The following is a 21,070-nucleotide window of genomic DNA, read 5'->3' on the forward strand; positions in this document are numbered from 1 at the left end:
GACGGGTTCAAGCCCTCCTCAGTCAATAGGAGTGGCGATAAAATGCCTCTTGTGACATGCCTTGTAGCATCTTTTCCCTTAAAAAAGGGTGATTTTTTAGCTATTATCTTTTTGCCAACTCTGGTTTAAACAGTTCACGCACGTTTCGTGTTTTTTTTCACTGTCAAACATCTTCAGTTTAATCTACAATATAACCATGAATAGTCTTACAAACAAACAACGCTAGCAAATTATTGAATTTGACTATCAAAATGCGTGCTCTGTTAAGAAATTTCATTTTTGGCTCAATGGGTGCGTAAATAAGCATAATTGTCGATTTTGAAGTGAAGAACAGCCAGAAGCATTGCAAGAGCTACCAATGTATCCAGAAAAAGTCACAGTTTGATGCGGTATATGGGCTGGTGGCATCGTTGGACCGTACTTCTTCAAAGATGATGCGAATCGTAACGTAACTGTGAGTGGTGCGAGCTATGGTGAGATGATATCCAACTTTTTTGTCCAAAATTCAAGAGCTTGATTTGAATGACATGTGGTTTCAACAATACGGTGCCACATGTACCACATCAAGCGTAACAATGTGCTTAGTGAGAGGCGAGTTCGGTGAACATTTTTCTTCACGTTCGGGACCGGTCAATTGGCCGCCTAGATCGTGCGATTGAATGCCGTTAGACTATTTTTTGTGGGGCTATGTTAAAGCTTAAATTATACGGACCGTACTATCGATTCAAATTAAGATTTCATGCATCGTTCTGAATTTTATGCGTTTATTTTTTGAAAAACGTTCCTACAGCTTTTAAAAAACACCCTTTTTATGTCATGGGACCCGCAGTTTATACACCTGTTCCTAAGCATATTGTTTATCCCGTCTCTAAGGACCTGGTCCACCCGGCACTGGTCTAAGGATTGAATCGATGTGTTGGTCCGCACTTTGCTAAAAGCCCCGTCGATGTCAATGCATACCGCAAATGTGTACGCCTTGGCGACGAAGGATTCTTCTATTTTATGCACAACATCGTGCAGTGCAGTCACCACTGATCTTCCCCTGACATAGGCATGCTGTAAATAATATATATATGTTTGGTCGTCATGTCATGGCGGTCATAATTTTGGAGTCTTAACAACCACACCTTTGTGACCATCTGCCATTCGCTGTCCTTCTGGCCTGGTCTTAAAGACATAGTTATAGTAAAAAACAACTACAGGGTGGCTGATGAAAGCCGCTACCAAAAAAAAATGTAATAACTTTTTTTCTATTTAATAATAATAATTTAATAATTAATTTAATTAATTAATTAATTAATTTAATTAATAATAATTTAATAATTAATTTAATAATTTAATTTAACATGAATAAAAGAAAAATGTATTCCATACACCGAAAAAAAAATGTAGCAATATTCATCATTGTAGCAATATTCATCAGCCACCCTGTATATGACCAATTGAAATCTTCCGTCACACCTTCTTAATAATAGGATTCCCTACTTTTTATCAATTTAAATTCTTTCTATCTTTATTTTGAAGAGCTATTCAAAATGTGTCTTCATGAAGTGCTTCCGTGGCTATTACGGTTGAAAAGGGTAGACTGACCACTACTGGGGCTGCTCGTAGTTCCAATTAAGTGGGGCCTCATACTGTGGAGCGTTACATAATTCCAAATTTATAGAGAAAATTCCCCAATATGTTGCCAAATTGTAGCGATCCATCATTCCCAACAATACTAACTCTCATTATTGCATGTTCAAATTCGCCTCGGCATATTAGATACACGAATGCATATGCCTATGCCGCCGCATATTGCGAGAAAACTGCCTCGCGCAAGAATGAGAACAAGATGTGGCTTAACAATGTCAAGAGCCATAGCTTTTTCGGTTTGTTTACAATTTCGCCATAAAAAAGCCGGCACAACATATTCACCGCCGCTATCAGTTCAAGGTTTCACGCACAACTGAAATCAAAAGTGTTTCTCTTGCTGAAAGCTTTCGCTTTCAAGCGCATTCATGGGCACTTGCGGTATCCAAGCATGGAGCCGGGAGAAGAGTTGTGCAGCGACGCACCAAAGCTGAGCGCCATATGTGAAAATGTGTATTTGAAGTATTTTGTAGTGATTTACTGTGGCCATGTCTTGGTATAAGTTTTGGCATGCACAGGTTTTAGTATGTTTACCATTTATTTTTTTTTCACAGTAGACGTTGTTGTTTTCGGCAACTGGATAGGTATGCGGCGGTGGAAATACATCTGGTGAGTATTTAACTAGAGTATGTGACCATTATTGGAACAGTTTATTCCTCGCAGAGGAGTGAAGTAGTTTGAAGGTTTGACAGACATCAGCAGTTCATCAAACCGAAATAATAAATTGTCGAGGATATCCTTAAAGCCAACAAGCGCAGAATTATTTTGTTAATCGCGGGTGTTTGATTGAATGAAAGACTAAATATAAGCACAATTTAAAGAAACAACTTAAATGACTCGGGAGCCATGTGGATCCAGCGGAGTCTAGTGGTATGCAAAATAAATATAACCAATAACAAAAACAATAGCAATGCATAAAAAAAAAACAAACAATAAAAATGCTGAGCAAATCAAGGTTGAAAATAAATAGCTATTAAAATACAACCAGTGTGTAATCGACCAATTCGCAAATAAAACTAAAGTGAATAAGAAGAGGATAAAAAATCACTTGGTGGTCATTATGGTGCCGCCCGAATTTTCTGTTATTGTATAGAAAATATCGTGCTTGGTTTACGCATTCACAAAGTAACCACTTACACAGGCCAACACCGGCGTTTCAAAATTTTATTGCTTACGAATGAACCCAAGTGAAACGCACAATTATTCATTAAATTATTGCGGGTCTTCTCAGTTTTCCACAAGGGATGCGGACATTTAAAGTGATGTTGCTCACAGTGTTTTTATGAGTTCCTTTCCACTGTGTATTGGTGTTTGGTGTTTTTTTTTTTTTTTTTTTTTTTTGTTTTTTCATCACAAAGTTTATTAACACTCATGGACGATATTGGCGTGCAGTCGAAGACATGTAGCCGAACATCTTAGCGTTTTTTAATAGAGCATTCGCTTAACATTTTTCATTTCACTTATTGAGCAATGCAATTCACCATCCATGGCTGGCTACTAAAACACAAGACTTAAGACACAAGCGTTACGTCAGACTTCAATGAGGAAAAATCGGTGGCCATGATGGAAGTTTGAATGCTGCCATGGTGTTGTATGTATGTTATGAGTGTTGAAGTCATATGCAACAAACTTGAAGTGAAATTATATGCCTCGTCTAATCCAGCAAATGGACTCGAATGTGTGTTAAAGTGTATCAATTGAATTGTTGTCCCGGAAGTAAAACGGTCTACATGGCAGCATCATGTATTTTCGAACTACTATATAATCGGGGTATACTTATAACGTCATTGAGTTTGTTGTCCCTCGAAATATCGATTTGCAACGCCACAAAGGATGTACATAAGTGTTTCTGGTCGTATTAGCATTATAAGTAGATGTTGCCAAGTCAGTCTATTAAAATTCCAATAGTTTTCAGTCAAATGAAGCTATCCGCCTTCAATTTTGAACAGATGCAAAAAATGCAAAATTTTCCCTTGAACATTCCACTAAGGAACAGAGTCAAATTTCTCGCACATCAATGAGATCAGCCCGATTCAAGTTTAAGCTTCATTATTAGGTGCCTCATTTTTATAAACGAGTTTTTTTTCTTTCTCCGATGGTTTCGACAGGATTCGAATCCAGGCGTTCAGCGTCACACATTCTATTAATATCGTTCAGTGGAAATTCCAAATGAGCCACATTGACTTATATTTGACATATACTTCCTATATAAGCCCAACTTCTGATTTGGCTTTTTAGGCTCTTAGAAGACTCAGTTTCCATCTGTTGAGTTTAACACGCAGAAATCAGATATTCACTGTAATATGTTTGTTTCGTTATATCATTCAAGATAATATAAAAAGGCATTCAATTAAATTTTGAGAAATAACCGCAGTGTTGTAATGATAGGTAAAGTCAACATTTTGCAGCGTCTACTCGTCCAATGGTTGACAAAAAAAAACAAAAAACAAGTAAAAGCGTGCTAAGTTCGGCCGGGCCGAATCTTATATACCCTCCACCATGGATCGCATTTGTTGAGTCTTTTCCCGGCATCTCTTCTTAGGCAAAAAAAATGGATATAAGAAATGATTTGCTCTGCTATTAGCGCGATATCAAGATATGGTCCGGTTTGGACCACAATTAAATTATATGTTGGAGACCTGTGTAAAATGTCAGCCAATTCGAATAAGAATTGCGCCCTTTGTGGGCTCAAGAAGTAAAATAGAGAGATCGATTTCTATGGGAGCTGTATCGGCCTATAGACCAATTCAGACCATAATAAACACGTATGTTAATGGTCATGAGAGAATCCGTCGTACAAAATTTCAGGCAAATCGGATAAGAATTGCGCCCTCTAGAAGCTCAAGAAGCCAAGACCCAGCTATATAAGGTTATGGACCGATTTGAACCATACTTGGCACAGTTGTTGGATATCATAACAAAACACGTCGTGCAAAATTTCATTCCAATCGGATAAGAATTGCGCACTCTAGAGGCTCAAGAAGTCAAGACCCAAGATCGGTTTATATGGCAGCTATATCAGGTTATGAACTGATTTGAGCCATACTTGGCACAATTGTTGGATGTCATAACAAAACACGTCGTGCAAAATTTCATTCCAATCGGATAAGAATTGCGCACTCTAGAGGCTCAAGAAGTCAAGACCCAAGATCGGTTTATATGGCAGCTATATCAAAACATTGACCGATATGGCCCATTTACAATACCAACCGACCTACACTAATAAGAAGTATTTGTGCAAATTTTCAAGCGGCTAGCTTTACTCCTTCGGAAGTTAGCGTGCTTTCGACAGACAGACGGACGGACGGACGGACGGACGGACGGACGGACAGACGGACGGACATGGCTAGATCGACATAAAATTTCACGACGATCAAGAATATATATACTTTATGGGGTCTCAGACGAATATTTCGAGTAGTTACAATCAGAATGACGAAATTAGTATACCCCCCATCTTATGGTGGAGGGTATAAAAATAAGCATACATTTCGGCAATATTTCTTGACGAAAATTCGGCATTTTTCAGCAAAATGGCCACAGAGACCTCAATTCTTGGATGGCGCAATTTTTATACCCTACACCACTACTGTGGTACAGGCTATTATAACTTAGTGCATTTGTTTGTAACACCCAAAACCCATTGATAAGTAAGTATACCGGTCGACTCAGAATCACTTTATGGTTCGATTTAGCTATGTCCGTCTGTCTGTCTGTTCGTCTGTCCATGTTAATTTGTTTACAAAGTGCAGGACGCAGTTTTCACCCGATCGTCTTAAAATTTGGTACAGGCATGTTTCTCGGCCTAGAGACAAAATCTATTGAAATTGGAAAAAATCGGTTCAGATTTGGATATAACTCCCATATATATGTCCGTCCGATTTGCAGTAATAATGCAATAAAATGGCCATTTGTTGCTCTAACATATATAAATCGCCCGATTTTCACTGCTAGAGCCATTGCAAGCGCATTTATTGACCAATCTTGCCAAAATTTTGCACAACGCTTTCCTCGACGACTACCACAATATCTGAGAAGTTTGCTCGAAATCGGTTCAGCTTTAGATATAGCTCCCATATATAAGTTCGTCCGATTTTGAGAAATATTGCAATTAAGTGCTCAGTCGTTAACCGATTTTTTCGAAATTTGGCAGGAGGAATTTTCTTATGACTCTCGATATTACTGGTGAGTTTCATAGAAATCGGTTCAGACTTAGATATAGTTGCCATATATGTATATCGACCGGTTTTCACTTCTTGAGCCACTGCAAGCGCATTTATTTACCAATTTTGCACAACGCTTTCCTCCACGACTACTACAATATATGAGAAGTTTGCTAGAAATCGGTTCATATTTAGATATAGCTCCCATTAATATGGTCGTCAGATTTTGAGTAATTTGTTATAATGTTGTCATTTGTCAACCGTAGTTATTACAGTTTGAACATATTTGCTCGAAATGTGATACAGATTGTTTAATAACCCATCTGAAAACATCCGCCGAGGTCCATCGAAATTGGTTCAAAATTTGATATAGCTCCCACATTGTGCTTAGGTTTAGGGTATTATACAGTCGGCAACGCCCGACTTTTGCCCTTTCTTACTGGTTTTTGCATACATTTGGCGGTTTAAGTGGGTTTTTTTTCGTAAAAAATACTAATATTGTACTCCACATATCTTCTGCAAAAGTCAACACAAATTACAAAAATTGCATTTAAGACTACGTTAACTCCTCTTTACAGTATTAAAAGCCAAATTGAATGTTTGAGTTCAAACTTTCCCAAACTATAAAATAAAGTGCTAGCCTCTTATTTTATACTTAAAAATTTAATTGAAACTAAAAACGTTTCCAATAAAAAAATTAATTGAATCAATAATGTTCTGAATTCGAATTTGTTTGTCAAATACGATCGTGTTTGAAATTTAGACAATTTTCAGTCAGATAATTAAATGATTCAATCATTTTTTAATTAAATCTGAAGTTTTTTTAAATTAAATCGTAATTAAATTTTTTGCAAATTTTCGGTAAAAAAATCTGAAAAATTGTTTAATTAAATTTATTGAAAATTGTATCTATTTTAAATAAACAAGATAAATTATGGGTCCCATGACATAAAAATAACGGAGGGAGTGGCACAAGGCATGCCACAGGGGGGCATTTTATCGCCACTCCTATGGGTGACCACCATACATAACCCATAACGCATGATGACTGAGGAGGAATTTGATGATTTGATTGATGTTAAAATACTTGTAAGAAGTAAGGATGCGAACAAGCTTTGCAGAAGGACCGAAACAGTCTTGCAGATGGCATAGGCTAGGTTGACAAGAGGGTGCAAATATTAATCCGCCCCATGCCACCATGACATGCACCTAAGCCAGTAATCGGCTTGTCGTGCGCTCTAAATACTAAAAAGTAACCTCGAAACAGAAAATCTAAGTAAGGAATTCAATGCTACTCACAAAATCTCTAATTGTTGTCCATAGCACGCCCCTAAGTTAATTCCCGCGAAAGCAGGGCAATGACATAGGAAATGCTGCAACGTCTCATCATCTTCCCCATATACCTCAAACGAGCTATTACTTGCCGCACCGATTTGGCATAAGTGAGCTCGTAGTCCTGTGTATCCTGTTATGATACCAAAAGCTAAACAGACCTCCTTCTTACCTCCTTTGAGTAATAGTCTCGTCTTCTCACAATCTGGATTTCCTCGTAGGGTTTTCGTCGTCCTACCGACCGTTTCGCTTTTCCACAGTGTTAAATGCTGTTTTTACCCCACGCTCTTAACTCGAACTGCGTCGATCCGAAAGGCTTCGGGTTAACCAAGTTGATTGACTGCCGTTTTCTGGCGTTCCCTGGCAATTCGTCTGATTTCATTCATTCCCCCTTTCTAAGCCGGCACCTAAACGGTGCGGCCATTCTCAGAGAAGGCCGTTATTTCATCCATACACTCCGTGACCTTATCGTCCTGGTTTTTATTGCCTTTATGGCTAGTTTACTGCCCATAAAGATGTTCAACCTCGACGTCCTCGCATTAACACCACACCTCACGCATTCCGTGATCGCCCCAATCTCCGCCAGCAGGAATGTATTATGGTCAGGCAGTCGAAAACAGATCTTAGTCCCTGTAGACCCCCAGGCCTATACCAGGGTTTAGTCAATCCAAGACTGTGCCGCTGGCAGCCATCTGGGTCCTCGTCTAAACCATCTGGCTTTCCTACCGTCGCCTCGATTATACCACGATACCTTAGTGTCATAGCTACAGTTGCTGTCTCACACTTAATCTGTATGTCAATATCTCGAATATCTCCAGTGTCCTAATGAGCGTGGTCTTCATCGCTCCGCCTATGCCAAGACAACATGTTCTCTGAGCCTGTTGTATTAATCCTACGTTGCACTTTTTCTCCATCGCAGTCCACCAAACTACTGAGGCGTAGGTAAGTATTGGTCTAATCACCGTCCTGTAGAGCCAGTGACTGTCCTCGTATTCAAGCCCCATTTCGTGTCTACTCAGTACGCTCTTAAATGTGAAACTTTCTTTCAGTTTCCTATGCAAGAACACTCCTAAGTATGTGACCCTGTCAGATATCGAAATCGTTCTGTAGAGGAAACGTAGTGCATGAAACTGGCCACCTCCGTCTTTCTAATGACCGGTCAGATTTCAATCTTCTCTGGATTAACATTGAGACTCCTTGGTCTAGCCAAGTCGTATGCCATCTTAAGACTGTTTCGGTCCTCTTGCATAGCTGGTTTGGATCTTTACCCCTTAGAGGCATTATAACATAGTATGCGTAGCAGAAGGGTTCAAAGCCCTCCTCAGTCAGCATCCGTAACAGGTTATTTATGGTTGCCAACCAAAGAAGTGGTGATAAAATGCCCCGCTGTGTCGTATCCTGCGCCAATTTCTCCCTTATATTTGCGTCATGGGACCCACAATTTATCCATCTGGTTCTTACCATATGGTTTATCCGGTCCGTACATTGTTAAAAGCCCCTTCGTTGTCAATGCATACCTCCAATGTGTACGTTTTGGCATCGAAGGATTATACTATTTTATGCACAACCTCATGCCAGTCTCCACCGACCTTCCCTTGACATATGCATGCTGTTTGTATTTAAGCAGTTCGCTGGATGTCCCACTCTTTTATCATGGCATCCACAATACGTTTCATGGTTTTAAGTAGAAAGGACGTAAGACTTATTGGACTGTAGGCCTTTGGTGTCGCATAACTTACCTTGCCGGGCTTGGATATAAGAACCACCCAGTCGGAGTATATGCAAGTGCTAGGCACGCTGTGAAAATAGTGGCCAGATGAGGCTCTAGATCGTCGGCCTCCTTTTTAGTAATGCCGGAAGTATTTCATCAGGTCCGGGTAACTTAAATAGTTTGAAGCTCATCAAGGTTTCCTTTAGCATAAATTCCATAATAATATGCTTTCGATCAACCTCATTATTCCAAGTTTGTGGTGTCTCCGTAAGTCCCGTCCTCTCCTGTAGAAAATTCATTTTCACCAAAAGCCTCAACGTCTCCTCCGTTGTCTCTGCTTTCACTTCCATGTCGTCTACTAACGTTTCAGTTTGAACATGGGTTTTTGGGAGAAACTTTTTTATCTTGGCAGCGTCATCAACGCTATCGACCTGTTCGCAGAAAAGCTTCCAGAAGGCACGTTTTGCCGCTCTAATCATCGCATTGTATTCCTTTAGCCGTTTGGAATTCACATCCCAATAAACTTTTGCTTTTTCTGTGTAATAACTCTTTCCCTACATAGCGAATCTCCCCTGTCATCAAGGGTTTTTCTTGGGCTCATTTCCTTACTCGAAGGGGAGAACTATCTTAGAAAGACCCCACTATTGCAGTCGCAGTTGGCACTGTATTCTATGTCTTCTATGCTTGGCCAATCTAAATTATTTTGTGCAAGTTTTTTCTGAGTAGTCTTCCGAATTTTGTCCAGATGATTTTCAACTTATAACGAAAGCTTATCGGATTCGGCGCAGGCCGCACTATTCTAAACCTGATGTAACGATGGTCTGAGAAGGAGTGTTCTTTGGATACCATTCAATCCTGAACCTCATCCATTAGATTTTCCAAATATATTGTCATATCTAAAACCTTCTCTCTTTGAGATTTGAAATGATTTGATCTAAGGTGTTAATGAGATCGTGTGCAAACTTTCGAGGACACCTTTAGGCAGTCCCCTAAATTTGGTCGCCTCTTTATTTCGAAAAATTGTTTGGCAGCCAAATCTTAATTTTTGGTCTGATTTTCAAAATTTTTTTACTGAACAGTGCTCAAAAATCACCAAATCACTACCGAATAGTACTCAAAAATCACTGAACTCCACTGGTTTCGGAGATATTCGACTTTATTTTATTTGGTTCAATTTGATCGAGATCTGATTCAATTTTGACCGACATTTGGTCACCGCGAAATACCGAGGTGACCAAATGTAGGGGCCTGCCGAAAGACGCCCGGACAACCCAGTGCCTTGAAATTTTTTATACTGGTTAACTCTGGTTAACACCGCGGAGTATGTGGGAATGAAAGAGCAAACGATTTGGCAGTGAAGGCCAGAGGAGGTGACCAAATGTAGGGGCCTGCCGAAAGACGCCCGGACAACCCAGTGCCTTGAAATTTTTTATACTGGTTAACTCTGGTTAACACCGCGGAGTATGTGGGAATGAAAGAGCAAACGATTTGGCAGTGAAGGCCAGAGGAGTGTCGTCAATGAACTTGGTTAATCCGTGGGCGACGAACGCGAATGTAACACTGTGGAACAGCGAAACGGTCGATAGGAGACGAAAATCCTATGGGAAGTCGCCCTACCCTCAAGCAAAACGCCAAAGGGATATATATAGGCGGCGTCAGTGGCGAGGTTTCACACGGTGCGAAGGCGCTATGGCCGGTGATATCGTCGGAGTAGGACGAGGGAATTGCTGGCGTTTGATAAGAGTTCGATGAGTACTTTGATAGGGGTCATAACCGGACACTGTGCCATAGGCCGCATGGTGGCGCGCATGGGGATACCGCACAATGAATTCTGTAGGAGTTGCCTCGATGAGGATGAGGATGAGGATGAGGAGGAGACTATTGAGCACTTGCTTTGTTCATGTCCGGGTCTGCAGAGACGTAGGCTTACCTTTCTGGGGAGCCGTTTATTCTGTGATCTGGGTGAACTTGCGAACGTACCTCTGGTGTCTCTCCTGAGATTTGTTGAGGGAACATGATGGTTCCGAAGGGGGGATGACACAGGCTCCGGCGTAGGTAGGTCCGTGCTTGTGTAGCGTAGAGCGGTTCTTCGCCTCCCGCTCGGGTTTTCTCCACTCCTCCTGTCTTTTGTATTTTTCTTTTTATTCGTGCATAACCTCCAGTACGAAGGTCTCACATTTGTCCTTTTTCTTTCCTTTCTCTCTCTGGCCTCCGAGTGAACTCACCTTTGGTGGGCAACCCATTCAACCTAACCTTACCTAAACGACTTTGGAAAAAGATTAAACGCACACGCAAATTACACTACAATATATTTGATCAAACTGCAGTGCTAATTAATTCAATAATATTGTCAAACTTTACCAAAGTGTTTTAATTTTTTTACAATATGTATTGTCAATTTTCGTACACACTATGTTAAAAATTTTACCATGTTACTGTTGAAATTTTAACATGGTGCATTTTGTCAGTCACCATTTGTTCGTTATTTTTCTTGCTTGCTTTGCTGCTCTCCTAGTACTCTACTTGAACAATTTTATTAGTTTTATCCAACGGTGGTTGAGGAGATTTGAACTCATGATCTCATATTTGATAGTCTTGCACGCAACATCTAGCTATCGGCATCACTTTCTTAATTGCGAAATTACGCAATATGCATGACCGCACACCAAATAGGTTTGTCGATTAAATTAACATAAACAAGTAACAGCGTGCTAAGTTCGGCCGGGCCGAATCTTATATACCCTCCACCATGGATAGCATTTGTCGAGTTCTTTGCGCGCTATTTCTTTTTAGGCAAATAAAGAATAATGGATAAGACTCGTTATGTTATTGAAGCTATATCAAGTCATAGTCCGATTCGGACCATAAATGAATTAAATGCTAAACATTCGGATAAGAATTGCACCTTGTAGGGGTTTAAGAAGCAAAATTGGAAGATCGGTTTATATGGGAGCTGTATCAAGCTATAAATCGATTCAGACCATATTTCACACGTTTGTAGAGGGTCTTGGGGGAAGCCGTTGCACAAAATTTCAGCCCAATTGGATAATAACTGCGCCATCTAGATGTTCAAGAAGTCAAGAACCCAGATCGGTTTATATGGCTGCTATATCAGGCTATGTACCGATTTAAACCGTACTTAAAACAGTGGTTTGAAGTGACACCTAAACACCATGTGCAAAATTACAGCCAAATCGGATAAGAATTACGCCCTCTAAAAGCTGAAGAAGTCAAAACCCAAAATCGGTTTATATGGCAGCTATATCAGATTATGAGCCGATTGGAACCATACTTAGCACGGTTGTTGGAAGTGATACCAAAACAACACCTTATATGCCAGCTATATCAAAACATGGACCGATTTGGCCCATTTACCATCCCAACCGACCTACGCTAATAAAAAGTATTTGGGTAAAATTTCAAGCGCCTAGCTTTACTCCTTCGAAAGTTAGTGTGCTTTCGACAGACCGACGAACGGACGGAGAGTGGCTAGATCGACTTAAAATGTCATGACGATCAAGAATGTATATACTTCATGGGGTCTTAGACGCATAGTTCCAGGTGTTATAAACAGAATGACGAAAAAGTATGGAAAACACACTAAATCTGAGATATTTAACCACTAAACCAAACATTGGTATAACAAATGTTAATAACAGCATAACATTTTTTTCGTTAAATGTAAAATTTTAAATCTTTGCCATATTTTGAAACAAGAAAAAAAGTTAAATATGGCAAGCGACAACTATATTATTTTGTTAAATTTTAACCATATTCTGAAGTTTAGTAGTTTGTTGTTGTTTTAAGTTGGCAAAAACTGATTTATATGACACAAATTGCAATATATATTGTTACCACAATCATGGCATTGTCGCAAAAAACAATAATATGCTAAAAACTGACCATATAAAATCACTAGATCACTAATCTCTAGACTATATCGAGCAAGGGTTCTACGGTGTAATAAATAACTAACAGTTCCAATTTTCGTTGAAATCGGGTATTAGGTACAATTTTGACCCTTTCTTTCTACTTTTAAACGCTGATCGGCAGCTTTATAACAGCAGTCCAGTTTGGACCATATTCAAGAGTGCATTGAAGACTGTAACACAAATCGCTGTTCTAAATTTCAACGAAAACGGATAAGAATTCGCCCATTATGTGCCCAAGACCATATACGGGAAGATCGAACTATATGTCAGCAATGTCCACACATGGTCTGATCTTGACTATAATCGGTCCAAATGTCACGAGGCCTTATATAATTCACTGTTCCAAAATTCAGAGGAATCGGATAATAAATGCGATTTTTATGAGCTTCAGACCCCAAATCGAGAGATCGGTCTATATGGCAGCTACATCCAGATAGGACCGGATATGAACGAAATTTGGCACAAATGTGTTGGTGTATAATATATGTTCCAAATTGCTTTCAAATCGGACTTAAATTAAGACTTTTAGCTAATTTTCAAATAATGCTAAATTACTAAATTACTTAAAAATATGCCATTCGTGTGACAGGGAAAAAGATATAAGTGCCAAAAATGCCGTTATTTCTATTTAAATGCATACAATTTTTTATCATTAAATGCATCAGCCAAAGAAGTGATACATATGTAAATCTCATATTTTAATGTAAGTTAAGCTTTATTAAATAAAAACTTTCTCATGTTATGTTGTGATTTTAACACTTACGTTTTTTGGCGGCTGGAGGTCTATATATCGCCCGATGTTCACTCCTAGACCCACTGCAAGCGCATTTATTGACCAATCTTCCCAAAATGGCCACAATAACTTAAAAGTTTGCTTGAAATCGGTTTAGACTTAGATATAGCTCCTACACATATGTACGTCCGATATTGAGAAATATTGCAATAAAGTGCTCATTTCTCAACCGATTTTCTCTAGTAATATGGCAGGAAGGATATTCTTATGACTCTCAGTTTTACTTGTTTCATAAAAATCGGTTCAGATTTAGATATTGCTGCCATTATTTGACCAATTTATTGACCAATCTTACCAAAGTTTTGCACAACGCTTTCCTCGACGACTACCGAAATACTTCAGAAATTTGGTCCAAATCGGTTCAGATTTAGATGACGATTTAGGTGACTAGCTTTAGGGGCCAGCCAAAAATGCGCCCGGAGAACCTTGGCCCACCATCTCGCTAACACCTCAGCTATAACCATTCAAAATTTGGAAGAGATATATTTTCCCGTTCTCACACGGCATATTTTTTACGAGTTTTTTTTTCGGTTCTATCTCACTTATCATCGCCTTAAGTCTCATAGACGCAGTGGCTGTCTCACAGCTATTCTGTATGGCAATAAGTGAAATATCAAGAATAGTCTCCTCTAGTGATAGTGGTCCTTTGCGTTCAAAAGGGTAAAGAACTCATATTAATGAAAAGGAGTCTACCAGACAAATGACAAATGTATTGCCTCAAGACTTTAAGTCTGGAGATCGGTCTATATAGCGGCTATATATAAATAAAATCCGACTTTATGAGATCAGAATGTCCGGTATGTATACAAGAATACGAAATTATCAAAATTGTTTGGAAAATGTTTTTATACCTGCATGTGTTTCTCGCCTATGAAAAACTAAGAGTTGTCAGGTGAAATCTGACATTTCCATTGGAAAGTATAAAATTTTCTAGCATATTCGTACTCAGAACGTTTAGACGTAGGACCATCATTTTTGTTGTTTGCAGTGACTTGGAAAATATAATTTAATAAAAAAAAAATGGAACTTACTGTAAACATGTTTGTGTCATAATTTATCACAACTTTCGATGTGGGTTTTACGACAAAAGTGCATTGATGAAGTTTAATCTTTGTAGGGCAATGAAGCGCCATCGTGCCGCACCGTGAGAATCTGGTTTTATGAATTCAGTCTTGGCCGACACTAGCTCAAAGCCGAATTCCGTGAAGGTCCTCCAAAAACGCCCGTTGTATCAGTTATGCCGTGCGTGACATGACAATGCTCGATTGTCATGTGACATACCGTGAGATAGATTCACATCCTTGCTCAGAAAAAATTATAAGATATGTTCGCACCTATAAAAGAAATTGTATTGTTGATAAACAAATTTCCAATTTTATGACAAGCTAAACAAATCTAATTAGTGTGGTTATTAACTCAATAAAATTTTTTTTATACCCTCCACCATAAGACAGGATTCACTGAATAAGGTTAAGCCAAGCGATCAGCCGATATACTCTTTTTTTAATATTTGGCAGTACTTGGCATTGAGGATGTCAACTTGTTCTCTTTTTACATTCATTCTTTGTTTACGTTTTCTCCTATATGATGACATTTTCAATCGTCAGATTTGACATCCTTAATGATGTTTATGGGGCCTATCCACTTTGTGTTTTTGCATGTGACCTAACCTTCTATTAGTGAATCCTGACCATAAGATGGGGGGTATACTAATTTCGTCATTCTGATTGTAACTACTCGAAATATTCGTCTGAGACCCCATAAAGTATATATATTCTTGATCGTCGTGAAATTTTATGTCGATCTAGCCATGTCCGTCCGTCTGTCCGTCCGTCCGTCCGTCCGTCCGTCTGTCTGTCGAAAGCACGCTAACTTCCGAAGGAGTAAAGCTAGCCGCTTGAAATTTTGCACAAATACTTCTTATTAGTGTAGGTCGGTTGGTATTGTAAATGGGCCATATCGGTCAATGTTTTGATATAGCTGCCATATAAACCGATCTTGGGTCTTGACTTCTTGAGCCTCTAGAGTGCGCAATTCTTATCCGATTGGAATGAAATTTTGCACGACGTGTTTTGTTATGACATCCAACAATTGTGCCAAGTATGGCTCAAATCGGTTCATAACCTGATATAGCTGCCATATAAACCGATCTTGGGTCTTGACTTCTTGAGCCTCTAGAGTGCGCAATTCTTATCCGATTGGAATGAAATTTTGCACGACGTGTTTTGTTATGATATCCAACAACTGTGCCAAGTATGGTTCAAATCGGTTTATAACCTGATATAGCTGCCATATAAACCGATCTTGGGTCTTGACTTCTTGAGCTTCTAGAGTGCGCAATTCTTATCCGATTGGAATGAAATTTTGCACGACGTGTTTTGTTATGATATCCAACAACTGTGCCAAGTATGGCTCAATTCGGTTCATAACCTGATATAGCTGCCATATAAACCGATCTTGGGGCTTGACTTCTTGAGCCTCTAGAGTGCGCAATTCTTATCCGATTGGAATGAAATTTTGCACGACGTGTTTTGTTATTATATCCAACAATTGTGCCAAGTATAGTTCAAATCGGTCCATAACCTTATATAGCTGGGTCTTGGCTTCTTGAGCTTCTAGAGGGCGCAATTCTTATCCGATTTGCCTGAAATTTTGTACGACGGATTCTCTCATGACCATTAACATACGTGTTTATTATGGTCTGAATTGGTCTATAGGCCGATACAGCTCCCATAGAAATCGATCTCTCTATTTTACTTCTTGAGCCCACAAAGGGCGCAATTCTTATTCGAATTGGCTGACATTTTACACAGGTCTCCAACATATAATTTAATTGTGGTCCAAACCGGACCATATCTTGATATCGCGCTAATAGCAGAGCAAATCATTTCTTATATCCATTTTTTTGCCTAAGAAGAGATGCCGGGAAAAGACTCAACAAATGCGATCCATGGTGGAGGGTATATAAGATTCGGCCCGGCCGAACTTAGCACGCTTTTACTTGTTAATAGCTGTCACTTCTTATGGATAATGTTTTATTCATTTAATTTAGGTTAGGTTGAAAAGAGGGTGCAGATATCAATCCGCTCCATACCACTATGGACATACACCCAAACCAATAATCGGCTTGTTGTTAGCTTAATTCGGCCGGGCCGAATCTTATATGCCCTCCACCATGGTCGCATCTGTCGAGTTCTTTGCGCAGTATCTGTTTATAGGCAAACAAAGCACAATGAATAAGGACGGAGGAGCAGCTATATCAAGTTATAGTCCGATTCGGGGTTTAAGAAGGGAAATCGGGAGATCGGTTTATATGGGAACTGTATCAAGCTATAGATCGATTCTGACTATATTGCACACGTATGTTAAAGGCCATGGGAGGAGCCGTTGTACAAAATTTGTGCCAAATCGGATGAGAATTGCGCTCTCTAGCGGCAGGTTATGGACCGATTAGGACCATACAACTCACAGTTGTTGGAAGTGATACCAAAACACTATGTGCAAAATTTCAGTCAAATCGGACAAGAATTGCGCCCTCTAGAGGCTCAAGAAGTCAAGACCCAAGATCGGTTTATATGGCAGCTATATCAGGTTATGGACCGATTAGGACCATACTTAGCACAGTTGTTGGAAGTGATATCAAAACACTATGTGCGAAATTTCAGTCAAATCGGACGAAAATTGCGCCCTCTAGAGAATTGCGAGAATTGCGCCCTCATGATACCAATAGCTATACAGACCTCCTTCTACTAATTTAATGTGTTATCTTCCTCAGCGCCCAAGTCAATGTAATCTCCATATGGACAAAAAATATTAAGAATTAACGAAATGGGTTTGGCAGTAAATGGAGAAAGAAAAAGTGTATGATATCAACCACTTCAAACCCGAACAGGTAAAAAAATGAGGATAGTTGGAAACCACAACTTTAATCTCAAAGTAGCAGCTTTGTCCAAATCGGCACCGCCGCAACCGAAACAAATGACACCAGTTTCGAAATAAGACGATGGATAATATTGGCTAACATGTGATTGAGCAAACAGCTGAAGAGCAACGCCACATCTCGACAGATGAAAATTACAAAAATGACTGCATACGTTGTTACTGGCAACCTTAAGTCTGTCGGCATGTTTTCCGATTAGACTGTGACCTGTCGTGACGGACACAATGACTGAGACGTCTGCTCTAGTCAGTGACATCAAAGCGGTAGACCGCATCAAAATGCAATGGTTGCGTTGGCTAAGTCATGTTGTCAGAATCTATGAAGAAGCCCCGCAAGGAAGTCGTTTGAAGGCGATCACGATGGTACACCAAACCGAGACGGCCAAGAGCCCGACAGAAATATCAAGTGGTGGGAGGCAACTCAGAGATTTTAGAATGGGCGCAGAAGATCGAGGCACTTGGAATGATATTCTACGTTCGGCCAATGGGACAAATGTTTTGTCATAGCCAAATGTGAAAGTGAGCCCCGTCACTGGAAAAAACTATCGCGTCTTCAAGCGGGTTGTAAATCACAATTTTACATTCATTTTGACGGGCAACAAAATCGCGTTCAGTTAAATTTGAGGTCTTGAAAAAGAATTCATCGAACAGTGGTGACAGAAACTCCCAAAGCAGCAGCGAGCCGAACCCCGGGGAGAACGCACAACTGACTTTTTCGATATTTTTCGGAGTTCTGATGGTCTGTCGAAGTGCATTTATGGGCTTAGCGACACAAAAAAAGCTCTCGACGCCAAAGGCCAGATGCTCCCTAGACCAGAGTATGATGGCAAGTGCCAGGAGAGAGAAACAAACTTGGAGACTTCGCCGTGCTGATGCGCCCCTCGAACTCGACCTCCTGCCCCTCCAACTCACCGCTCGGGAGTTTTTTCAAAAAACCTAGTTAACAATATTATCCGACTTTGTCTGACGTCCGACATGACTCCACATTGTCGGACGAAACATACGACAATTCTTACCAAATCATGAAAGAAATCAGTTTGACAAGTCTGGGGGAAATCCTAACGAAATCCTAACAATTTCTGTACGGCATGTCAAAGGAATGTTTTGTTTGGTCCATTTTTATTATTGCAAAGCAACATTTCCTTACCACCTGTATGGAATGCACACACGTGGTGGAAGGGGCATTTTGTGATTTTTGTTTTTTTGGAATTGCGTGTGGAGCCCTTAACTGTTGCCTTGCAATTTTTGTTTTTGATCAGTAATCAAGAAATCGGTCCGAAATCGTCTACGAATTCGGTCCCATATCGGTACGACGTAAAATTTACCATCCGAAATTCCAAATCCCTCCAAATTATCGCGTTGGGAGATATTTCGTTCTATTTGTTCACATCCTAAGTTTTTCTGCTTAACACTATTGTAGCGTATTTTTTTCACAATGAATTTGTTTTACTTAAAAATTATAATTAAATAAGTTATAATTTATGGAGAGGTAAAAAACACACTTTAATTTTTTCCTGATGGTTTTTATTTGTCTAGCCACGATACTTAATGTCTGTATGCGATAGAAGCTAGACATATGGCTGATGAATATTGCTACAATGATGAATATTGCTACATTTTTTTTTCGGTGTATGGAATACATTTTTCTTTTATTCATGTTAAATTAAATTATTAAATTAATTATTAAATTATTATTAATTAAATTAATTAATTAATTAATTAAATTAATTATTAAATTATTATTATTAAATAGAAAAAAAGTTATTACATTTTTTTTTGGTAGCGGCTTTCATCAGCCACCCTGTATAATTAACTCAATCGCACATCTATTCCCATTACATATGTATGTCTGAAAGGGAACACAATATCATTTTGAACAGTGCACATATTATACTATTTAATTCGTACAATAAAAAAAATATATTTTTAACGTATGCCTTCTTCATCAATCACTTGTCGTGATACAATTTCAATGTCAAAAATAATTAAACCAATTAACACCTTGCTTGAAATTTTTTTGTAATTCAATACCATGTTTAATTGGTCAAATTTAGGTCTATATTTTTTCTGTGTGGGCAAAATTCTCGTGTCGATTAGTGCGAAGAACTGTAGAAAAAATATAATCGCGAAAAAACGAAAGTTGTTTGTGGAATAACCATGTTTTGGAGGTGGTTTAAGCGTTTGGATTATCTCTAAAACAAAAAAAATAATTTTATTGCATTTTATATTTTTATTGTAATTGTGGAACGATACCCACAATAACATACTTCAAATATAGCACCTATATATATACCAATCGCCCGTCAAAAATCCTTGAAGTCGTATTTATATTATCTACTAGCTGACCCGGGCCCGCTCCGCTGCGCCTTCTTTTACTTTATATGGAACAAAAGTTTCCTTGGAATATTTATTTTCGACAATTAAAGATCTTTTAGTGAAATACCATGCTACGAAAATAGTATATCGCTTGACTAACAGTTTAACAATATAAGTGCCTTTATCTGAATCCCATATCATCTTTATTGGTCTACGAATTTAAGTTTGGATGTAAGGTGTACTCCATTCTTAAAATACTTAATTTCAGTCCGATATTCTCATGATGTCTGTCCCCCAGGTGGCCCTGAAAAAATATCAGCATCGTGCTTTTCTCTCAAATACCATTTATTTAAGCCCCATATTGCCAAGGGCTTAAGAGGAGCTTACAGGATGAGGCATCCCACAAACACATGGCCCCAAAATAGGTTATCAAATTCGTTTTCTAATCTCAAATACCTTTTATTTGAGCCACATATTGGCATGGTTGAAATTTTTTTTTCCTTTGGGGGTGTTTTGGGATAGAGGTGATGCCCTAAATACATGGTACTACATTTGGATATCAAATTCGTATTCTACTCCCAAAAACCTTTATTTGAGCCCCATATTGCGATTGTGTATCAATTCTTGTGAAAATGGGTATCAATTCTTGCTCTACCTCCCAACACCTTTCATTTAAGCTCCACATTGACATGGTGGTAAAATATGCCCCTTTTAGGGGTGTTTTGGCGATTGGGGTGGTCCCCCAAACATTAAGCCCGGAAAATGTATCAGAAACGTACTCTATTCTCATATATCAATATATCATTTATTTGAACCCCATATTGCCATTGCCCTCAAAATTGGATATCAAATAGGTTTTCTAATCTCATTAAAACTCCTTATTGCAAAAGTCAGCAAATATGTCCGGTTTGGGTTATTGGCCCTTAAAACTATGAATATTTAGTCCCACTCTCTTTAAGACCCCAATTGTCTTGGTGAGCAAATACGTCCTATTTGGGGGTTGTTATGGTGGTGGAACGTCCGCTAGACAGTTGGCCCCTAATGTTGATATCAGATACGTAGTCTACTCCCACATACTTTTAATTTGAGCCCCATATTTCCATAGTCGGCAAACACGACCGGCTTTGGGGGTGTTTTGGGGGATGGGCGGCCACTGAGTGAGTTGGCCTTGAAAATATATATCGGATTCGTGTTCCACTTTAAAACCCCTCTTATTTGAGCCTCATATTGCAATAGTCAGAAAGTACCTACC

At 39.1% G+C, this 21,070-nt stretch overlaps 1 protein-coding gene across 1 annotated transcript in view; it reads left to right on the forward strand.

The window, feature by feature from the left end:
• Positions 1 to 2,404: 2,404 nt before the first annotated feature.
• Positions 2,405 to 21,070, forward strand: part of LOC106082149 (uncharacterized) — a 51,343-nt gene continuing 32,677 nt past the window's right edge. Inside the window, exon 1 of the mRNA XM_013244496.2 lies at positions 2,405 to 2,502. Coding sequence (XP_013099950.1) covers positions 2,479 to 2,502 — 24 coding nt within the window. The 5' untranslated portion in view covers positions 2,405 to 2,478. The remainder of the gene's footprint in view (positions 2,503 to 21,070) is intronic.

The sequence above is a fragment of the Stomoxys calcitrans genome, chromosome 3 (genome assembly GCF_963082655.1).
Source record: "Stomoxys calcitrans chromosome 3, idStoCalc2.1, whole genome shotgun sequence".
NCBI lineage: Eukaryota > Metazoa > Arthropoda > Insecta > Diptera > Muscidae > Stomoxys > Stomoxys calcitrans.